Source organism: Aquarana catesbeiana, linkage group LG10, assembly GCF_042186555.1.
Source record: "Aquarana catesbeiana isolate 2022-GZ linkage group LG10, ASM4218655v1, whole genome shotgun sequence".
Classification (NCBI taxonomy): Eukaryota; Metazoa; Chordata; class Amphibia; order Anura; family Ranidae; genus Aquarana; species Aquarana catesbeiana.
The window spans coordinates 59,731,943-59,752,661 of record NC_133333.1 but is presented as its reverse complement, the minus strand read 5'-3'; the positions used below and the strand labels follow the sequence as shown (position 1 = coordinate 59,752,661).

The 20,719-nt window shown below is 42.9% G+C and overlaps 1 protein-coding gene across 1 annotated transcript in view; it reads left to right on the top strand.

Moving 5' to 3' along the window:
• Positions 1–20,719, top strand: part of POLD1 (DNA polymerase delta 1, catalytic subunit) — a 340,630-nt gene that overhangs the window by 40,977 nt on the left and 278,934 nt on the right. The window contains exons 7-11 of the mRNA XM_073602248.1: positions 5,933–6,047; positions 6,127–6,256; positions 6,340–6,506; positions 8,356–8,460; positions 10,717–10,857. Of these exons, the coding sequence (XP_073458349.1) occupies positions 5,933–6,047; positions 6,127–6,256; positions 6,340–6,506; positions 8,356–8,460; positions 10,717–10,857 (658 nt within the window). The remainder of the gene's footprint in view (positions 1–5,932; positions 6,048–6,126; positions 6,257–6,339; positions 6,507–8,355; positions 8,461–10,716; positions 10,858–20,719) is intronic.

The following is a 20,719-nucleotide window of genomic DNA, read 5'->3' as shown; positions in this document are numbered from 1 at the left end:
ACAAAAGAAGCAGCGCTATAAATCAAATATGTGATACTAAACCACAATTAGTGATTAATGGTATATAAAGTTCATGTACAATCAAGTGACACAGTAAAGTTCAATCAGTGAATGGAAGTCTTCAAAGGTGCAATGGATGAGAAACCAGACAACTGGGTCCCTTGTTAGGCAAACACAGATGGGACTGGATATACCTTCACCACACCACAGTGTTATGAATAAAATGGACGCTTACCAAATGGCAAGCTTAAAAAAGCTTGTGACCTTAACCCGGTCGGGGCCTTTCCTGAGATGGAAACACCTTTAGACCACTCTTCAGACCGTGGATGGCTCACTATCCTCCACATAAAGAAACCAGGATACAGGGAATACTATACTCCTATCTTGGAGTTGTTCTCACAAACAATGCCCCAAAAAAAAGGAAGAGCACATAGCGTAATCTAAACCACGGTGACCAGACGTCCCCAATTTCCAGGGACAGTCCCTGAACTGAGGACACTCTTCCCGAAACACTTCTGTCCCCGGATCTGTTTGCAGGGCCGATCCTGGGCGGCAGTTTTCTGATGGGCGGGGGCCACGTTGTGAAGCTCACAGACACAGAGGAGCAGAGTAGCTGGAGAGGAGGAGCTGGAGCCGTCACCCAGAGAAAAAGAAGTCTCTCTTCTAGCATTGGAGCGACTATTGTCGCAAAAAGTTATCGTGGTTGTTCCCACGCAAGAGCAGGGATTGGGGTTTTATTCAAACCTTTTCACGGTTCCAAAACCAAATTGAGATGTCAGACCCATTTTTTATCTCAAGGATCTAAACCAATTCCTAAAGATACGATCCTTTCGCATGGAATCGATCTGGTCGGTAGTCTCCATCCTACAAGAAGGAGAATTTCTGGCGTCAATAGACATCAAGGTCGCATACCTGCATGTACCTATTTTCCCTGCTCAAAAGTACCTGCGTTTCAAAGTAGAAAGATGCCACTTTCAGTTATAGCTCTGCCTTTTGGGCTAGCTACTGCACCTCGGGTGTTTACAAAAATCTTGGCCCCTCCACTGGCCAGATTAAGGGCCCAAGGTATAACGGTAATAGCATACCTAGACGACCTGCTCTTGATAGACCGCTCGGTGGCCAACTTGGACTAAAGCTTGGTCACCACAGTCAACTACCTGGAATACCTAGGTTGGCTCCTCAACTCAGAAAAGTCTTCTTTGAAACCAGTAAGAAGACTAGATTATTTCGGTCTGGTCATAAATACAGCCCAGAAGAGGGTATTTTACCCCAGGCAAAGATCAGTACCATAAAGAACTGATTCAGGTAGTCAGGGCAAAGAAAGATCCTCCTATTCGCCTTTGTATGAGGCTACTGGGGAAGATGGTGGCTTCGTTCAAAGCAGTTCCCTATGCTCAGTTTCATTCGAGACTGCTGCAAAACAGTATCCTGTCTGCCTGGAACAAGGAGGTTCAGGCACTGGATTTCCCGATGCGTCTGTCTCCTACAGTGTGTCAGAGCCTCAGTTGGTGGTTGATACTCGAAAATCTGCAAAAGGGAAAACCCTTTTTTTCCAGTTGCCTGGACAGTGGTAACAACAAATGCCAGTCTTTCGGGTTGGGGAGCAGTTCTGGAACAGTCGACTGTCCAAGGGAGATGGTCCAAGACAGAGAGGACCTTACCCATCAACATTCTAGAGATCCGTGCAGCGTATCTAGCCCTAAAGGCCTGGACACTCAGGTTACAGGGTTGCCCTGTCAGGATCCAGTCCGACAATGCCACAGCAGTGCCTTATATCAATCACCAGGGAGGCACCAGGAGTCGTGCAGCCCAAGGAGAAGTAAACCAGATCTTAATCTGGGCAGAAGCATGTGCCGTGCATATTGGCAATCTTCATTCCGGGAGTAGAGAACTGGCAGGCGGACTACTTGAGTCGCCGGCAGTTATTCCCAGGGGAATGGTCTCTTCACCCCGATGTCTTCTTGGCCATATGCCAAAGATGGGGGTTCCGGATGTAGACCTCTTTGCATCCAGGTTCAACAACAAGTTTGATAACTTTGTGTCAAGAACAAGGGATACTCTTGCATGCGGGACAGATGCGTTGGTGACTCCATGGCATCAATTCTCCCTGATTTTTACATTTCCTCCTATTCTGCTACTGCCACGACTTCTTCGCAGGATCAGGCAGGAAAGGAAGTCGGTACTTCTGCTGGCCCAGCATGGCCAGAAGAGCTTGGTATGCGGAAATAGTAAAGATGGCAGTGGGTCCCCTGTTTCTGTAAAGAGCCTTATTTAATCATACACAAGGATAGAGTGGTATTGCGCCCTCATCCTAGCTTTCTACCGAAAGTGGTTTCAGATTTTCATCTAAACCAAGATATTGTTCTACCTTCCTTTTTTTCCAGATCCCTGTTCTACGGAAGAAAGGTCACTACATTCTTTGGATGTAGTGAGAGCAGTCAAGGCCTATCTGGAAGCAACTGCTCAAATTCACAAAATGGATGTTTTGTTCGTACTGCCAGAAGGTCCCAATAGAGGACAGGCAGCGCCAAGTCTACCATTTCAAGATGGATTTGACAAATGATTATTTAAGCTTACGGTTTGAAACAGAAAATTCCACCTTTTCAAATCAAGGCACACTCCACAAGGGCTATTAGTGATTCTTGGGTGGTGCATCACCGGGCCTCTATGGCTCAAATCTGCAAGGCCGCAACCTGGTCTTCAGTCCACACATTCTCCAGATTTTATCAGGTGGATGTGGGAAGGCATGAGGATATCGCCTTTGGGCGTAGTGTGCTGCAGGTACGAGGTCCTCAGGTCTGTTTACACCCTACTTTGTGTGGTCCCCTCCCCTCAAATAGCATTGCTCTGGGACATCCCATCAGTAATTACTGAGGCTCTGTGTCCCATGATGTACGAGAAAGAAAATAGGATTTTTATAACAGCTTACCTGTAAAATCCTTTTCTTTTGAGGTACATCACGGGACACAGAGGTCCCGCCCCTCTTCTAATACACTTATATTGCTTTGCTACAAAACTGAGGTATCCCCAGGAAGGGGAGGGGTTATATAGGGGGTTGAACTTCCTGTCTAGGGTGTGACCAGTGTCCAATCACCTAATGATACCCTATAACCCATCAGTAATCAGTAATGAGGCTCTGTGTCCCGTGATGTACCTCAAAAGAAAAGGATTTTACAGGTAAGCTGTTCTAAAAATCCTATTTTTTAGGCTTTTGATCTGATTGGCCCGGGTGGTGAAAGGCGCCAGTCTGCTGGAATGTGAACTGCAGTGATGGGATGTGCCACCGTCAATCAAACACTTACCTGCCTTGTCTGTCAGCGCTGCTGGTGGCATAGGCAGCTGGGAGCCTGGTGGGCGGATTGACGGGCAATTCATGGAAGCACAGACTGATCCCACACGACTGCCTCTTCTGTTTGAATTGGAGAAAGGCATTGTGGTCATGTGGCCTTGGAACAAAACATCAATAGTTTTTAGAAGGATTTTTTTAATACATTGCTATCTAGTTTGAGAGGAAATTCCCAACCTAGATTTGTGAAAAGAGGCATTAAGTTTTACAATGTACAACTGCTTTTTCATTATATAAAATATTTAGGAATGCAGTGCAGAGTGCAGTAGTTGGTTCCACCAGTAAAAGGGGCATTGTTTTTGGATACTTTACATTGCATCTATTCCCAATAAATGAACTGCACGCAGATTTTCAGGTACAGAGAATCTTCATATAATATAATTAGTATTTGGCCTATGAATTATGGCTTTTATTTAGGGGAATGAAGGAAAGGAGTGAATTTTGCCATCTTTGAGTTGGGATTGTTTGCAGTTGGCAGTCTGGGTCCTATAAATAATTTATGTTCAACAACAGCTGAAGTGGAAACTCTCGTAGGGAATAAACAAATTCCAGATTGATCTGTTTTTGCATCAATCAGAGATGCTTGCAGTGATATGCAGAGAACTGCAGTGGGATTTGTAAAGCAACCAGTTAAGATATACAGTGGGTAAAGAAAAGAATCACCCCCTTTAAAACAATTACATTGTGTTGCTTTGGAGCCTGAAATGAAGACAGACACAGTTTTTGTTTTATCCACCTGTACTCAGTGCACCTTATAACATCCAAGTGAAAGAAAACACCAACATGTCAGAAAAAACATTTAAAAAAATGTAAAAACAGAATCACTGGGTTTGAAAAATTTTCACACCTCTTCTAAAAATGATTTGTAAACTCAATCTGGTGTAGCTATTCACCTTCTCAATTTTGTACAAATCCATTTAAACTTTCACCTGTGATCAGCTGTGATCATTTTGATAAGCTCAGCTGAAAAGGGCTTTCCTGGAGCATTTCATTCCCTGGGCAGTGAAACTGTAGCAAACAATTAACTATGGGTGGCAAGGCACTGTCAAAAGGCACAAGTCAGGAAATGGATGCAAAAACATTTTAAAGGCTTTATCAATGCCTAGAAGCACAGTGAAGTCTATTATTAAGAAGTGGGCAGTATTTGGTACAACACAGACCCTCCCTGTATCAGGACGTTGCTCCAAACTGGATGAAAGCCAGGAGGAAACTGGTCAGAGAGGTTACCAAGAGGCCTACAGCAACTCTGAAGCAGTTGCAGAAATTTATGAGAAAGAGTGATCATTGTGTACATGTGATGAATGATGATATCACAAATTCTCCAGAAATGTGGCTTGTATGGGAGGGTTGCAAGAAAAAAGACACTGCTCAAGAAAGGCCACATGCAGCCATGACTGCCAAAAAATGCACCTTGAAGATTCTGAGGCCACATGGAAAAAGGTGTTATAGTGAAAAGAGACTAAAATTTAATCATTTGGCCTCAACACTAAACTATATGTCTGGTAGAAATCCAAAACGGCTCACCATCCAAATAATTCCTACAGTAAAGCATGGGGTGGTAATATCCTGTTTATGGGGGTGTTTCTCTGCAGCAGGGACTGGAGCACATGTCAGCATACATGAAAAATGGATGGGGCAAAATACCATCAAATTCTTGAGAAAAATCCTTTGCCCTCTGCCAGAAAGTTGTCAATGGTAAGAAGGTTTACTTTCCAACATGACAATGACCCAAAGCACACAGAAAAAATGACCACACAGCGGTTGAAGGAGAAAAAGGTGAATGTCCTTGCATGGCTTAGTCACAGCCTAGACTTAAACCTCATTGAAAATCTGTGGAATTACTTGAATTCTGCAGTCCACAAACAGTCACCATCAAATTTAATTTAGTCTAGATGTGCAAAGTTAGTAGAGACATATCCCAACAGACTAAAGGCTGTAATTAAAGCAAAATGAGCTTCATCAAAATACTGATACAAGGGGGTGAGCATTTTTTCAGCTCAGCGATTCTGTTTATGAATTTTCTTTTCTGACATGGTGTTGTATCACCATGTATTTCACTTGGATGTTTTAAGTTGCACTGAGTAAATACAGCTGGATAAAACAAACACACTGTCTGTCTCCATTTCATGCTGCAAAGCAACAAAATGTAATTATTTTAAAGGGAGGTGATTCTTTTCTATACCCACTGTAAATGCTGTTTTCAGGGGTTCTGTATAGGCGAGGAAAAAACACCCAAAAATCTTTTCTAGGCTGCTCACAAAACAGGACCCCGTGTTTCACCTTGTGGCCCTTCAACCTCCTGTTGCTTCCTGTATTGGTTGTGAATGATGGAATAAGGAATGCTGCACAGGCTTTTATGGGGAAATCGCCCAATGGCGCTCCAATGTTGCTAGCTATAATAATACTTTTGGACTAATAAAGAATGCAGATTCATTATTGCAGCCAATCAGAATTCACCATGTACTCTTCCTAGTCAGAATAACTTGTGTTTGGTTGTACTTAAGAATATGTCCTATTTGAATAGGGTGGTTAATGGCAATTTGAAATTGAAGGTTTTTACAGGAAGGTGTTCTTTTTTTTTTCCAGGTTTATGGTGGACAATGATATTGTTGGGTGTAACTGGATTGAACTCCCTGCTGGCAAATATAGAATTCGTAAAGAAAGCCAGGTAGATGATCAGACTAAGGACAATGCCATCAAGGTGAGCTTTAGAGGAGTATACTCCGTTACATCTCTTTTGGATGTATTGGTTCTGTAATCTCCAATTGTTTTTCCTGCAGGTGTCTCTTGCTCAGCTGGAGGTTGATGTCAGCTGGGCAGATCTTAAAAGTCACCCTGCTGAGGGTGAGTGGCAGAAGATTGCCCCACTTCGTGTGCTCAGCTTTGATATAGAATGTGCAGGAAGAAAAGGTATTACGTTGTTCAGCAAGTTCTTTACTAGACTTACGTAATGTGATCATTTAAATCCTGATTTGTTCTTTTTTGTTTCCTAGGTGTGTTTCCTGAGCCTGATAAAGACCCTGTTATTCAAATAGCGAACATGGTTCTAAGGCAAGGGGAGAAAGACCCTTTCATCCGCAATGTCTTCACTCTGAACACCTGCTCAAGTATAGTTGGCTCTCAAGTTCTTTGCTTTGAAAAGGAAGATGCACTGTTGAAAGTACGTTGCCTCCATCGCAAAGCAGCAATGATTGGCAAATGTAGCATCACATCCAAATTCATGTTCAGTTAACCGAAGTTAAATCAGGGAAAGATGATTTCCAACCTGCAGTGTTAAGCTTGATATAAAATTTTGATTTAGTTTTGTGATAGTCTTTTTGACTAAAATGCCATTTTAATTTTAGTCATCTGAACTGTCTTAGTTTTAGTCAACTAATTATAACTATTCTTATGTGGTAGTGCAGTGTTAATTTTGACATCAAATTTCGATTTAGTTTTACTTAGTCTTTTGACTAAAGTGCCATTTTAGTTTTTGTCGTATTTTAATCATCTGAATTGTTTTAGTTGTATTTTAATTGACTAAAATAGTGTTAATTTAGTTTAAATGAAAATATTTTCGTTGATGAAATTAACACTGCCAACCTGTTGCTATGGATTATTGCACCATGCACATTGTTTATTTTTTTTTTGCTTGAGGGATACTACAACAGTCTTTTTAAAGTCTTGTTTTTTTTTGGTATATATCATGCCCAAATAATTCCAAGGACTCTGCAGGAGAGCGCATGGCGTAGTCTGTTTCATCTATACCCTCTGTCTCTAGTTTAAAATTTCTGTATTGGCCAGTCTGAACGGCTAGGGCTTCGAATGGGGTGCTTCAGTGCTCAGTCAGTTTTGTGTGTATCAGCTTAAACTACTGAGCTCTATAAACAGGTTATGAGAGAATGGAAATTGTGAGGGCTCCACTAGTTGGCTGCATCAGAAAATATTTTCAGGCTTTCATATTTATTCAACTAAAAGAAAAAACTATTTAGAAAATGTTTGTTTTCAGCTCTAAACTAAATTTAAGAAAAATACTTCAAATTCACTCTAATGCACAAGGTTGCCTTTAAACGAATCATGTCAGTGGAACAACCACAACACGCTGGAAAGTTGGCAAATTGCTCTTGCAAGCGCCACAATTATTCATTAGCGATCTAGTCATTCTAAAAGTAGCAGTAGCTAAAACACCTTTTTAAATACTTAAATAATTTATAAAATGCGCTTATAGAAATGTGACTTGCTTAGAGCATTTCTTAAGGCAGGAATCCCCCATCTGACATCAGTTACAAGATTGCATGTTAGTGTAGTGGAGCGAGAATAGGATGAGATGAATGTTGCAAAAACTCCTCCAACTATATTAACCCGTACTGGTGGGCTGAAAGCTTAGAGAAAAGGGGGTATCTCCATGTCTCTGCCACTGCCCACAATGCAGAATGTGGCTCCGCTGAAGATAAATCTTCCTCCAAGTCTGCTGAGAAACCAACACATATGGTTGTCGATCTCCTGTGTACACTGCTACACTCACTGGGCTATCTCGCCAACTTTTGTGTCACTACTTTGTCATGTATTAATGCTCATTTCCCCATGTTTTGCCTTTTTAAATACTCAAAGTTGAGAAAAATACCTGTTCCTGCTAGAAATCCAGTGAACTTCTTGTTTGTGCTTACAACTCTACTGCACTGAAATCTCATGGGGTGCACTTAGCCCTGCCTAAGCTCTCCGAACTTCAGAACACCTCCTCTAATATTATAGGAAAGAGGTGAGGGGGAGTTGGTCTGTAGTCAACTGGGCAGGACAACACTACTTGGGATCAGCAGAGGTGTTCTGGCAAATCAACAAGTACATGTCTGTACTTGCACGATGTTCAGAGGGATAAAACATGTAGAAATGTGCATGTATTGCAGAGATGTACAGAAAGATTTTTTTTTTTTATCCTGCCTTTTAAACATACAATATACTTTAATGAGGGTAACCTTCTTAACCTCCCTGTGACAGTGTATAACAGTCCTTCTTTTTTTTTCTTTGCACAGGCCTGGGCAGAGTTTGTCCGTATTATTGATCCTGATATCATAACTGGCTACAATATTCAGAATTTTGACTTGCCATATCTGATCAACAGAGCACAGTGTCTTAAGGTAAAGTTTTTAATGTGTATTGTGGCTTGCTCAAAAATTGGTGTAAATAGTAAGGCCTTGTTTACACATTCGGCAAGGTCTGCTGCTGCTCTTCTGAAAAGCGATACACATGGTGTTTGGTGCTTCCTCACTGCCTGTTTTAACCCCTTTAAATGCCGTGCTCACCGCTCCGCAACTGTGTGCATCTCTGCGCAGGCCCATTCATTTGAATGGATCTCAGTAATACCTGCTGAATGCATCAGGGGGTTTAATGTTGGCTGCGTAGCAAAGTATTGTGGCCACTGCATATGTACACCCCTGGCTTCTGCTTTTGTACTCGTTTTGCACTCCTGTGACCAGTTTTCAGCAGAGAGTGGACTGAAGTCTGCTCTCTGCTGACGTCACCAATATCAGTCCAGGCACCACGTTATCCCGACCACGGAGTCTGGATCCGCCAGGTGCCTGGACTGACGCCCGACTCAGCCTCTCAACAAGCTGCTGAGACCCTGAGACAGCCACTCTGTCTCCTACACAGCTCTGCGCTCCAGTGAGCGAGGAGGATAAGAGCAGAGAGCTGTGACTGACAGTCTACGGCTCTCTGCTCACGGAGCTCTGAAAAACCGAGTGATTGTCGGTATTCGATCCCTCGGTTCTCAGTATAGAGGTGCCAGGGGACAGATGCAGCATCTGTATACATCTGTATACAGCTCTCTCAAACCGCTCCAAAGATGCTTCTTGCAGGACTTTTTGTAACGTCCTGCAAGTGCTCCACTCCAGTGTAAAAGCACTCGGGCTTTCACACTAGGAAGGCATGGGAGACGGTTTTCAGGCACTTTACAGGTGCTATTTCTAGCACTAAAATGCTTGAAAACCACCTTCAGTGTGAAAGGGGTCTTGCGGCTAGGCAGAACAGGGCTGTGATGCAAGGAAGTGCCTGTAAGCAGCCACTTTGGGCTGCACAGACGCACCGTTGTCGGGGAAGGTGAGGAGGATTGCTGACTATCTCTAGATTAGATCTTTCTAATCAGACATTCAGTACTGCATAATATAAAAGTTTATTATATTGTACATATAAATATAAATGAAGGATGTTTTTTTAATTGTTGGCTGGAATTTCACTTTAATTTTCTGATCCAGATAGCACAGAACAATCGTATGCCTCCCTGCAGACAATCCTGCAATAAGGCAATACAGATTGATGTAGGTTCCTCCCCCATTCTGTGATTGGATAGTGTAGGAGCAGAAGCACGTTGAAGAGGCCCTCTGATATCCCCATCATGTAAGCATTTTCACAGTAGCAATGTGCAAACCAATGGAGCCCCGATCAGTTTAAAGTGCTCCCTTTCTCCCATGTCCCAGCTATTGTTAGTGCTCCCTCTGTCCTGCAGCTGCTGCTGCTGACTGACACAGGGGTGCCAGATCATGTGACCGGACTAGAGCGGTCTAAAAAATAGTTAAGTATACAAATTTTTTTTATAAACCGGTTAGTTAGCTTAGCTAACAGGAGGGGGAGCTGACATTTTTAACACTAGTTAGTGTTGGGCAGGAATTCTACTTTAAATGTAATTATTAAAGGAAAGCGGTGTAAATGCCTGAATTTGATTTAGTATCAGCCTACCGTAGTCTCTGTACAGCAGGGCTGGAATATGAGAGGAGGAAGATGCGGTGCAAGTTGCCAATCAGGGACAGATGAGCTTATCAATGTGTTGTTTCTCATTTAAAGTGGATGTAAACCTTATTCATGAAATTTGAGCTGGGAATATAAATCTGTAGTGTTTTTTTTTGTTCTCCAAAGCCCTGAGTCCCCTGTGTTTCTGCTGTTTAGTTAGTCTTTTGTCAGAAGTTATCGTGCTGATAAGTTCTCCATCTACCAAGATAAAACCAGCCTGAAATTTGTGTTGTGGGAGGTTGCTATAAATAGATTAGCAGAAAGCTTGTTTTGGTCACAGCACAGCTCTGCAAGTCTCTGCCTATGTGGAGGGGGGGGGGGGGGTGTCTTTCCTCCAATCAGCTATCTTGGCTGTGTGCCAAGAATCCACTCCCAGTGCTGAACAGGAAGAGAAAATCTCTAACAGGATGTGCACTTTTTAAAGAATATATAAAGCTGAAGACAGCAGATATACATGTAAAACTTATGTAGGAGGATTTGTTTCATCTCTGTGTATCATCTGAGGCTGTTCACTTCACTGGGTATAGGAGAGGGTTTACATCCACTTTAATTTTAACAATGTCTAATGTTCAAATTTAAGTCTTAATGTGCTGTTTTGTCTGTTGCAGGTTAGCACATTTCCTTTTCTTGGAAGAATTCGAAGCATGAAGTCTGTTATACGGGACTCTTCTTTCCAGTCTAAGCAGATGGGTAGACGAGAAAACAAAGTCATTAACACAGAGGGCCGGGTTCAGTTTGATCTCCTGCAGGTACTACTAGATAGACACTGTACTGTGATTAATTACTGTTTTGTTAACGGAAAACCTTTTTAAAAAAAAAATGCACATGGTCTTACTGGTAAAAGAGCATTGCACCCATGATCAGCAGATCGCGGGTGCAAACTCCTGCAGGCTCTCGTCATAGCGGTCTGCTCATACCTCGTATGGGTAGACAGTTACTTGAAAGCACGTAGAACAATGGACATTGAGTGCCTTTGCAGCTCATTGAGAACTACAAGCCATCAGCTGCAATGGCTGACAGTACTTGTAGACATCTATTCACAGGAACCCTGCACGTCTGTGCCTTTTTTAAAATGTGACGGTGAGTGCGGGGGAAGGATCCCCTGCCTGCTGTCACGGAATGGGGGAATTGGGGAGGAGAGGCTGCAGATGCTGGAACATGGTACATGTTCCACCCCAGAAAAGGGTGGATACATCTAACATGTTCCAAAGGCGAGCTTATCAATTGTTAATAACTAAACTGTAAAAAAGGTACATGTCTTGGTTAGAGGTCGACTGATATGGGTTTTTCTCTGGCCGATGCCGATATTTAGAAATAGGTGCGGCCGATGGCCGGTATAAGATGCCGATTTTTGCGGCTGATATTTTAGGCCAATGTTTTTTTTTTGTTTTTTTTTGTTTTTTTTGTTTTTTTTGTTTTTTTTCTTTTTTTGGCAGTTGGCACTGGCAGGTGGCACTGATTGGCACTGACAGGTTTCACACTGAGCCGATATAGTGTAATTGAATGCAGAGAGAGACCAGCTGTCAAAGTACAGTGGTGATGTCGGGGGCAGGCAGGACCCAACAGCTATCAAACACCAGTCAGTGATTGGGCTGCTTAAGAAAGGGGGCGGGGCCACATAACCTAGCGGCCCACCCAGATCCCATCCCATTGGCTTGTGTTTGATAACTGCTGGGTCCCGCCCATCCCCGATATCAATGCTGAATTTTGAAAGCCAGTCTATCTGTGCATTCAGCTACATATGTCAGTTTCACACACCCAGCGGCTCTGGCAAGCGTCAATCGCCGCTCTGCCAATGGCGTGGGGAAGGGAGGAGGAACACTTGTGGGTCGACGGGGCACTGTGCGGTCAGTGTTAATCGGCCGAATTTGCAGCATAATCTGACGATTTCCTAAAAAAAGGCCAAATATCGTCCGGCTGATATATCGTTAGACCTCTAGTCTTGGTGGTGGTCTTTAAAAAGTCTTTCAGGTGGGAGGAAGGAGCCATCAGGTGGTCCATTTGGGGGAAAAAATTATTGGGGAGGTTGTCACCTTGTAAAACTCATGAACATTATATTTTAATATTTACTCTTCTTTTGAGAAGCCTTACTTTGCTTTGGAACTTTCACAGGCCTCGATTACATATGCGATGATCCCCTTTATAAAATAAATTGGTTGTTTTTTTTTTGCAACATCTCAACTTCCAGGTGTTGCAGGCTTGCAGACAGTCCATTGAAGTCTACTAGGACACAGCAAGCTGCACAAACACAGCCTCCATTCGTGACAGGGTTGCGCTTAAGTGACCTCAAATGCAGACATTGTAACATTAGGACCAGCAACTGTATCCGTGCAGCCTCTGTTTCCTGGTAAACTTCAGTGGGCTGCCTGGATGCAGTACCTGGAAGTTGAGACGCTGCAAAAAAACAAAAAAATGTCTCTTTCATGCTATGTGTGCCTCACCACCTGTGTGAACAAGTCCCCCAATGTTTCCCATACTATAATGAATACCCTGCTTTTGCAAAATTGAAATGTAAAACCCTCACTTTAACTTCCCCTACCACAGAAGCGATTCTACCTACCTAACTACCTCCAACACAATGTATTTATACAGAGCGTGCTCCCAGAAAGGCTGCAAAATGTGAGAGCACAGTTTTTAATTATCACACAGGCTCACACAAGATGGCTGTTGCAGCTCCTCTGGTGTTGCATGTACTGTGTATTGCCATGGCCTACTGTAGATTCCCCAAGGTAAAATCTGGGCGGTCACTGAAAATGGCAGGCTAGGGAGAACATTTGCTGAGCTTCAATGTTTTTGTTACCAAATATTGATTACAGACCAAAAAGGTTTTACTGAATAACACTGATAATGATTTACAAAAAGTACCTCACAGTGGGGGTTATCTACGAAAGGCAAATCCACTTTGCACTAAAAGTGCAAACTGCACTTGAAATTGCACTGAAAGTGCACTTGGAAGTGCAGTCGCTGTAGATCCGAGGGGGACATGCAAGGAAAATAAAAAACAGCATTTTAGCTTGCACATGATTGGATGATAAAATCAGAAGTGCTTCCCCTCATTTCAGATCTACCCCATAGATTTACAGCGACTGCACTTCCAAGTGCACTTTGCACTTGTAGTTTACTCTTGTAGTGCAAAGTGGATTTGCCTTTCGTAAATAACCCCTAGTATCTCAATACCATTAGTAGCTCCAGGCCAAATGCAATTTTTAAAAATGCAAAATAGTTTACCAGTATCTAGGGCTGAAACTACTAATCTACATAATCAATTATAATCGATAAAAAATAGTTGACGACTATTTTCATTATTGATTAGTTGGTCAGGCGGTTGGCCAGCATACAGAATGCATTATTTGTTTACATATCAGGAAATACAGTGCAGCACACATACAGCTCAGTACACCATCCATACATGTCAGTAAGAACTTGTGAGGAGCAATGCCTCATGGGACATATAGTCCTGTATCGATGTACCTGCCTATGACGAGGGGGTCTATCATGCATATTATTATATCATAGTCCTGTCTGAAAATCTGCAAAACCGTGTTTCTTTATTGTACATCACAGGACACAGAGCTCCATAGTAATTTCTATGTGGGTATATAGGCACCTTCAGGTGATGGACACTGGCATATCCAATACAGGAAGTTCACTCCCTATATAACCCCTCCCCCTACCAGGAGTACCTCAGTTTTTTCGCCAGTGTCTAAGGTGTTGGTCATGAGTGAAGAGGTGCTCTGAAGAGCCCCGCTGGAGGGGTCCTGATTGGATTTAAATAGCCTCCAGAGACCGGATCCATCCAAAGTGGTTGGTACCTGGGCCTCGTATAGAAAGAACAAGGTTTTGCCTGTAATGCCTCTCCGTGCAGGGCTGGACCCCGGGACCCAGGGCATTGGTCATGCTTACATTACCTAAAGTTTTTTATGGCGGGGTGCTAATACAGGTCCAAGGGAGTGGAACCCCGATAAAAAGGGACCCGGTCCTTGAAGGTTTACTAAACGCCGCCCGCCATGATGGGTGAAGGTTGGATCTGTCTGTTATCAGCAGAATCCTGTGGCGAGAATAAGGTAAGGGAAGAACCTAGGAACTGTAAAGGTCCACCCATGGTTTTTTTCTTCCTTGAGTAAACTGTTGTCATGCCTTAAGTCTCCACTAGAGGGAGTAAATGCACATACCTTTTAACATTGCCTCAGTTCAGCTCTTTGTCAAATGCCTAAGACAGCAGTTGTGTGGTCTCATTCATGCAGCTCGTCAGTATTCCTGTCCAGGAAAGAAGTTTGTCTTTTTTTTTCTGCATTCTTCCCCCTCAGGGAAAGGGGCTGGCAGGTACATCAGCAGTTGTACTCCCCCCCCCCAACCTCCCTCCTTAACCCCCCTCCTCCTCTAGGGGGGTGTGGTGGCATCCCATATATTTGTATATTGTGCTTTTTTTCTCTGTCACAACGGTGGATCAATTCTGGCCTCCCCTTGTTCCCCCTCCCTCCCCTTTCACTGGGTCCGTCGACTGGCAGGACCGAACGCTGCCCCCTCGCGGGAACGACTTCAAATTTAAAAGGGGGCGGGTTCATGTGTGGAGGGGGTGTGGCTTAAACATGGTGCAGGCGCTGGGGACACAGAGCTTAAAGATACAAACGGTGCTTGCTTCGGCAGCACATATACTAAAAGATACAACTCTCCTCCAGCGAAAGAGTTGGAGATCACAGCTGCGGATCACACAGGAGCGGTGGGGTCATGTAAGGCGCTGCATACAGGCATTTTCCCAGTAAAGGAAACACATTTTACTCAGCACCAAGCTGAACTTTATTAGCGGCATTGTATGCTAGACTATTGCTCAGCAAGTAGTGCATTTACTTAGTGCCTCTGCTTTTGTGCTTAGGACTATGCCTTCCAAAAAGGACACCACAAAGACCTCAAAAAATTCACCCCCCCAGGCGCACACTGTCATCCTCTCTTTAGATACCAGATGTGGCAAGCCAGGGTGAGTCATTGGAACCAGTTGGTGGTGCAGCTGCTTCTCACATCTCAGCCCCTGTATACGTGACTGAAGATGCCTTTTCCTCCGCCCTGTTGGGGTTAGAGGGAAGATTAGCGACTTTAATCACATCCTCCATTTAAAAGGATAGGAAGTGTGCTAGATCCCCCTCCCCCACTTTATACCCTTTACCAAGGGATCAGTAGGTAGAGGATCAGGTGTTACCCTCAGGCGATCAGGAGGCAAGACAAACCGATTACTCCTCTTCAGAGGAAACAATGACGGATGATCCCTTTTCAGCCTCGCTATCTGAGAAATTGCTGGTAAATCTCTTACGGAGATGGTTCGTTCCACTTTCAAGCTACCCCTAACGGAGTCAGGTGAAAGTTCTGTTTCTTCTTTGGGTTCCCTAAAACCTTCACAGCATTAGCATGCATTTCCTGTCCATGCATTACTAGAACAGCTTATTTATGCTGAATGGGATCACCCGGATAAGCATTTTCTCCCTCCAAAGAGGTTCTCCAGTAGACAATGCACAAATGCTTAAGGATCCAACAGATAACAGGTTGGAATTCCTGTTAAAATCCGCTTTTTCTTTGGTACGTGCGGTTACTCAGCCTCTAGTCACTGCAATAGGCATCTGTCAGTCCCTAAAGGACCAGTTTAGACAGGCCCTTAAGGAGGTTCCTGTACAACAAACCCGGGATTTGGCCGAACTACCAAGAGCATTATGTTTTGCCATAGATGCCATTAAAGGTCAGCTGAAGCACCATGCAAAAGGCTCCTGACTGGTTTTCCTTTTCATGAGGATTGGCTATTTGGGGATGATTTGGACAAATACATCCAAAAGATTTCAAGTGGGAAATCAGTTTGTCAGATAAGAGAATAAACGCCCTTCATTTAAGCGGACTCTCTCCTGCACCAGGGGCATCCGCCTCTAGGCAGTGGCGACGGCCTCCACCGTCAGACTCTAGAGGAAAACCTCAGGGTCAGGCCCAGGCACAAAAGAAGTCCTGGGGGCGGAAACCTGCAAAACACAATTCTAAAGCCTCATTATGAAGGGGCGCCCCCGCTTGCCAGGGTGGAGGGAAGACTTCTGAACTTCTCAGAAGTCTGGCAAGAGGAAATTCAGGACAGATGGGTCATCTCCACAGTTAACTCTAGGATATAAACTAGAATTTCAGGAGTTTCCACCGTCTCGTTTTCTAAGATCAAACGTTCCTAAAAATCCAGGGAAAAGGCAATCTCTGTTTCGGGCACAAATACCTGGAAAATCTGGGGTGGTTTCTCAACCTAGAGAAGTCTTTCTTAAAACTGCTTAAAAGGCTGGAGTACTTGGGTCTGATCATAGACACAGCTCAGAAAAATGTGTTCTTGCCTCAGGCAAAGATCAACTCCATAAGAGAGCTGGTGCAGATGGTCAGGTCGAAAGGAGATCCCTCCATTCGCCTTTGCATGAGGTTGTTAGGAAAGATGGTAGCTGCATTTGAAGCGGTTTTCTATGCCCAGTTCCATTCGAGACTGTTGCAAAACAGTATCCTGTCTGCTTGGAACAAAACAATTCAAGCTTTAGACTTGCCAATGCGGCTGTCCCCAAGGGGGTCGCAAAGCCTCAGTTGGTGGTTGGTAACCCAGAATCTGCTGAAAGGAAAATCCTTCAGACCAGTTATCTGGAAGGTGGTAACGACAGATGCCAGCCTTTCAGGTTGGGGAGCAGTGCTAGAAAAGACACCTGTCCAGGGACAGTGGTCAAGAACCGAAAGACCTTGCCCATTAACAGCCTGGACATTCAGGTTACAGGGTTGTTCTGTCAGGATCTAATCCAGCAATGCCACAGCTGTGGCTTACATCAATTACCAAGGGGGCACCAGGAGTCTCGCAGCACAGAGGGAGGTGAACCATATCCTTACTTGAGCAGAAAGGAATGTTTCGTGCCTATCAGCAGTTTTCATTTCGGGAGAAGAGAATTGGCAGGCGGACTGCCAGCAGTTGCTCCCGGGGGAATGGTCTCTTCACCCTGACATTTTTCTGGCTGTTTGCTAGAAATGGGGCAGTCCGGACGTAGATCTTCTGGCGTCCAGGTTAAAACTTGAAGTTTGTGTCCAGGATGAGGGATCCACTCGCATGCGGAACAGATGCGTTGGTGACCCCGTAGGATCAGTTCTCACTGACTTGTGCATTCCCCCCCTATTCAGTTGCTGCCGCGACGTCTTTGCAGAATCAAGCTGTAAAGAAAGCCGGTAATTCTTGTAGCCCCAGCATGGCCCAGAAGGTCCTGGTATGCAGAAATCGTAAAGATGGTGGTGGGGGATCCATGGTCCCTTCCATTATGTCCAGACCTACTCTCACAGGGGCCAATATTCTATCCTACTTTACAAATGCTAAATTTAACGACTTGGCTATTGAAACCCGAAGAACTCTGAAGAAACGTGGGCTTTCTGGGTCAGTTATCTCTACCTTGATTAATGCAAGTTTTCTGCCAAAAGTGGTCTCAGGTTTTCAACTGAACCAAGATATTGTCCTGCCATTGTTTTTTTCAAAACCATGTTCTAGGGAAGAGAATCACTACATTGTCTTGATGTGGTGAGAGCGGTCAAAGTCTATTTAAAGACGACTGCTCAGATCCGGAAGACTGATGTCTTATTTGTGCTGCCAAAAGGTCCTAGGAAATTTCGGACAGGCAGCGTCGAAATTCACTGTCGCTAAGTGGATTCAGCAAGTTATAATTCAGGTTTATGATTTAAGGGGTAAGATTCCACCTTTTCAAGTCAAAGCGCACTCTACCAGAGCAGTTAGTGCTTCTTGGACAGCGCATCACCAGGCCTCCATGGCTCAGATCTGTAAGGCCGCAACTTGAGTACATACATTCACCAAGTTTTATCAGGTGGATGTATGAGGATATCGCCTTTGGGCGCAGTGTGCTGCAGGCAGCAGTATAGGTCCTCAAGTCTGGGGGTGCCCTATGGGTTATGTCTCCCTCCCCTCAAATAGCATTGCTATGCGACATCCCACATAGTAATTACTATGGTGCTCTGTGTCCCGTGTGTATGATATGAAAATAGGATTTTTATAACATCTTACCTGTAAAATCCTTTTCTTGGAGTAAATCACGGGACACAGAGGTCTCTCCCCTCTTTCTGTGGTTTAGGTATATTGCTTTGCTACAAAAACTGAGGTACTCCTGGTAGGAGGAGGGGTTATATAGGGAGTGAACTTCCTGTATTGGGTATGCCAGTGTCCATCACCCCTATACCCACATAGTAATTACTATGGAGCTCTGTGTCCCATGATGTACTCTAAGAAAATGATTTTACAGGTAAGCAGTTATAAAAATCCTATTTTTAGCTCTTTTAAATATTTTTTTTCTTTAAGTAAAAATTTTGATCTCGGAGTCTGATATGTACCTAATTCAAATAATGATAATAAAAATGGTGCGCTAATTCAAGGAGCTATGCAGCAAAAAATAAGACAAAAATGAAGTAATAAGCGATAATGTGCGATAATGTTGTGAAACAATTATAAAGTGCGCTAATTCAAGAAGCAAAAATAAACAAATATGCATGAATGATTATCCCCATAAAAATAAAAATAAAATGCAGTAATATGCGCAATTAAGTGAATCGGTGATAAAGTATGCTAATACAAGAATATATGCTTTAACAATAGACAAATATGCATGAATGATTACCCCTAATTTAAAAAATAAAAAAATACAATATATGCGATAATATATGAAACCATGATAAAGTACTCGGCTCAAAGCAGATATTAATCTGATTTTACATAAAAAAATATTAAGAGAAGTCCCAAATTATAAAGTGCATATGCATCAAAAAGTGATGAGATGTGAAGATCAAGTGCTCAAAAAAATCAGTTCTTGAAAGTTGTGAACACAATTGCTCCCACCATCCAGGCATCCACGAGGGGTGTACCCTAGCAGCTCATCTTAAACAAAGACCACAACATGTCTAGTGATGCTTTGGTATACATATGCTAAGACCCCTTTGACACATGCCTTCAGTTTGTTTTGTCAGTTTAGTCACGTTTTTTCAAAGAAAAAACACGGATCAGTTTACATCAGTTTTTATATACACTTAACCACTTGAGTCAAATTTTCGGTTTACATTAGAGCTGCACGATACTGGATAAAATGAGAATCATGAATTTTATCTTAATATTTTTTATGTAAAATCGGTGAATATCTGCTTTTTCATGTGTATTTTAGGGTGATATATTATTCTTTGGTATTTTGTATATCGGTGTTGGTTGTAAGGTCCATAACAGCGCACAAAGTACTTCATATTTAATGTACGTAATTCAACCTCTAATATAGTATAAATATCTCTTCCGTTATTCTCAAACTGGAATAGATATTTTGTTCCCTAACCACATAGCTGGATATTTATATTTACCACTGCATATAGATGTTCAAGAATAAATAGTCTTTTTTTAAACTTTACATATTAAACCACACTTTTTTTTTTTTTCTAGGTTTTCACCCAATTATTGAAACAATAATCGGCCAACTAATTGATTATGATGGTCGCAGCCCTACCAGTATCTGAATTTTCTTTATAAAAATGACCTATTGCCTTGGTAGTCTAGTAGATTTTTTTTTTTCCTATGGTTTCTAGATATTAACTGGCCATAACATACATTTACAGTTTAGCCCAGCAGTACCCCTCTTCCCTTCACACGATTCCTGAATTAGAAACTTGAAAACAGCATTTTTAGAAGCTGAATTTTAACCTAAATTTGTAAATCTTAATGAACATTATTTTTATTTGCTCCCTTTTGGTCTATTAATTACGCCGCTGTTATTAACCGCTTGCCAACTAGCCGCCGTCATACTGCATAAGGTCGTCACGATCCTGCGAACCGTTGTAGCTATATGTCGGTCCCTTTAAGCAGGATAGCAGGCGCGTGTCCGCTGCACAGCAGGGGTGCCGATGCTCATCACCGGCGATCGCAGGCACGAGAGGCAGAACAGGGACACGTGTGTGTGTGTGTAAACGCACACATCCCAGTTCTGTGAGGAGAGAGAGAGATTGTGAGTTCCTACAAGCTGGGAACCGCAATCTCTTAGCTACTATAGTGCCTCCCATCCCCCACAGTTAGAACACACACCTAGGGAACACAGTTAACCCCTTGATCGCCCCCTAGTGTTAACCCCTTCCCTGCCAGTGACATATTTTACAGTAATCTGCATGTCGCAGTCTTGATAAAAATTGCCATTACTAGTAAAAAAAACCCCAAAACAATCAATATACGCTTTTTGCGATTTTTATCACCAAAAATATGTAGAAGAATACATATAGGCCTAAACTGAGGAAAAAATTCGCTTTGGGGCTATTTATTACAGCAAAAAGTACAAAATATTGTGTATCTTTCAAAATTGTCATTTTTTGTTTATAGCGTATAAAAATAAAAACCGCAGAGATGATCAAATACGACCAAAAGAAAGTTCTATTTGTGGGAAAAAAAGGACATCAATTTTGTTTTGGGTACAACGTTGCACGACCACACAATTGTCAGTTAAAGCAATGCAGTGCCGAACTGCAAAAAATGACCTGGTCATTGAGCAGCCAATTCTTCTGGGGCTGAAGTGGTTAAAGGAAAAAAAAAAAGGCTTACTGGAAATC